General features: G+C 61.8%; 1 protein-coding gene across 1 annotated transcript in view; it reads right to left on the reverse strand.

Moving 5' to 3' along the window:
- The window catches only part of LOC108448415 (protocadherin gamma-A9-like), a gene marked incomplete at both ends in the record, with an annotated part of 5,685 nt that overhangs the window by 4,841 nt on the left and 383 nt on the right, over nucleotides 1-461 (reverse strand). Inside the window, one exon of the mRNA XM_017741185.1 lies at nucleotides 26-428. Within this exon, the coding sequence (XP_017596674.1) occupies nucleotides 26-428 (403 nt within the window). The remainder of the gene's footprint in view (nucleotides 1-25; nucleotides 429-461) is intronic.

The raw sequence follows: 461 nt of genomic DNA on the forward strand, positions 1-461 counted from the left end.
TCGTCCGTCCCCCCTTGTCACGAGCCTCCCGATGACGGCACAATCGACAGAGGCGCCTCGCCCGACAGCTCGCACGACACCTGACCGTTCTCTCCTGAGTCTCTGTCCCTCACTTTCAGCAGGGCCACCACGGTGCCGGTCGGTGCGTCCTCGGGCACGGGGCTCGAGAGGGACAGAACGGTGACCTCTGGGACGTTGTCATTCTCATCGGTGATGTCTATTTGCACTTCGCAGTGACCAGTGAGCCCGCCCCCATCTCTCGCCTCCATACCGAAGATGTATTTATTCTTCTCCTCAAAATCCAGAAGACCCGCTGTCCTGATCTCCCCTCTCTCGCTGTCGACAACGAAAAACAAAGGTACGTCGTCCGGGACGTTGCCGAAGGAGTAGGAGACCCGCCCGTTGGGGCCCACGTCCGCATCTGTCGCCTGCACCCGCAGCACCAGCGCCACCCCGGGGAG

This window comes from Corvus brachyrhynchos, unplaced genomic scaffold (assembly GCF_000691975.1).
Source record: "Corvus brachyrhynchos isolate BGI_N302 unplaced genomic scaffold, ASM69197v1 scaffold4058, whole genome shotgun sequence".
Classification (NCBI taxonomy): Eukaryota; Metazoa; Chordata; class Aves; order Passeriformes; family Corvidae; genus Corvus; species Corvus brachyrhynchos.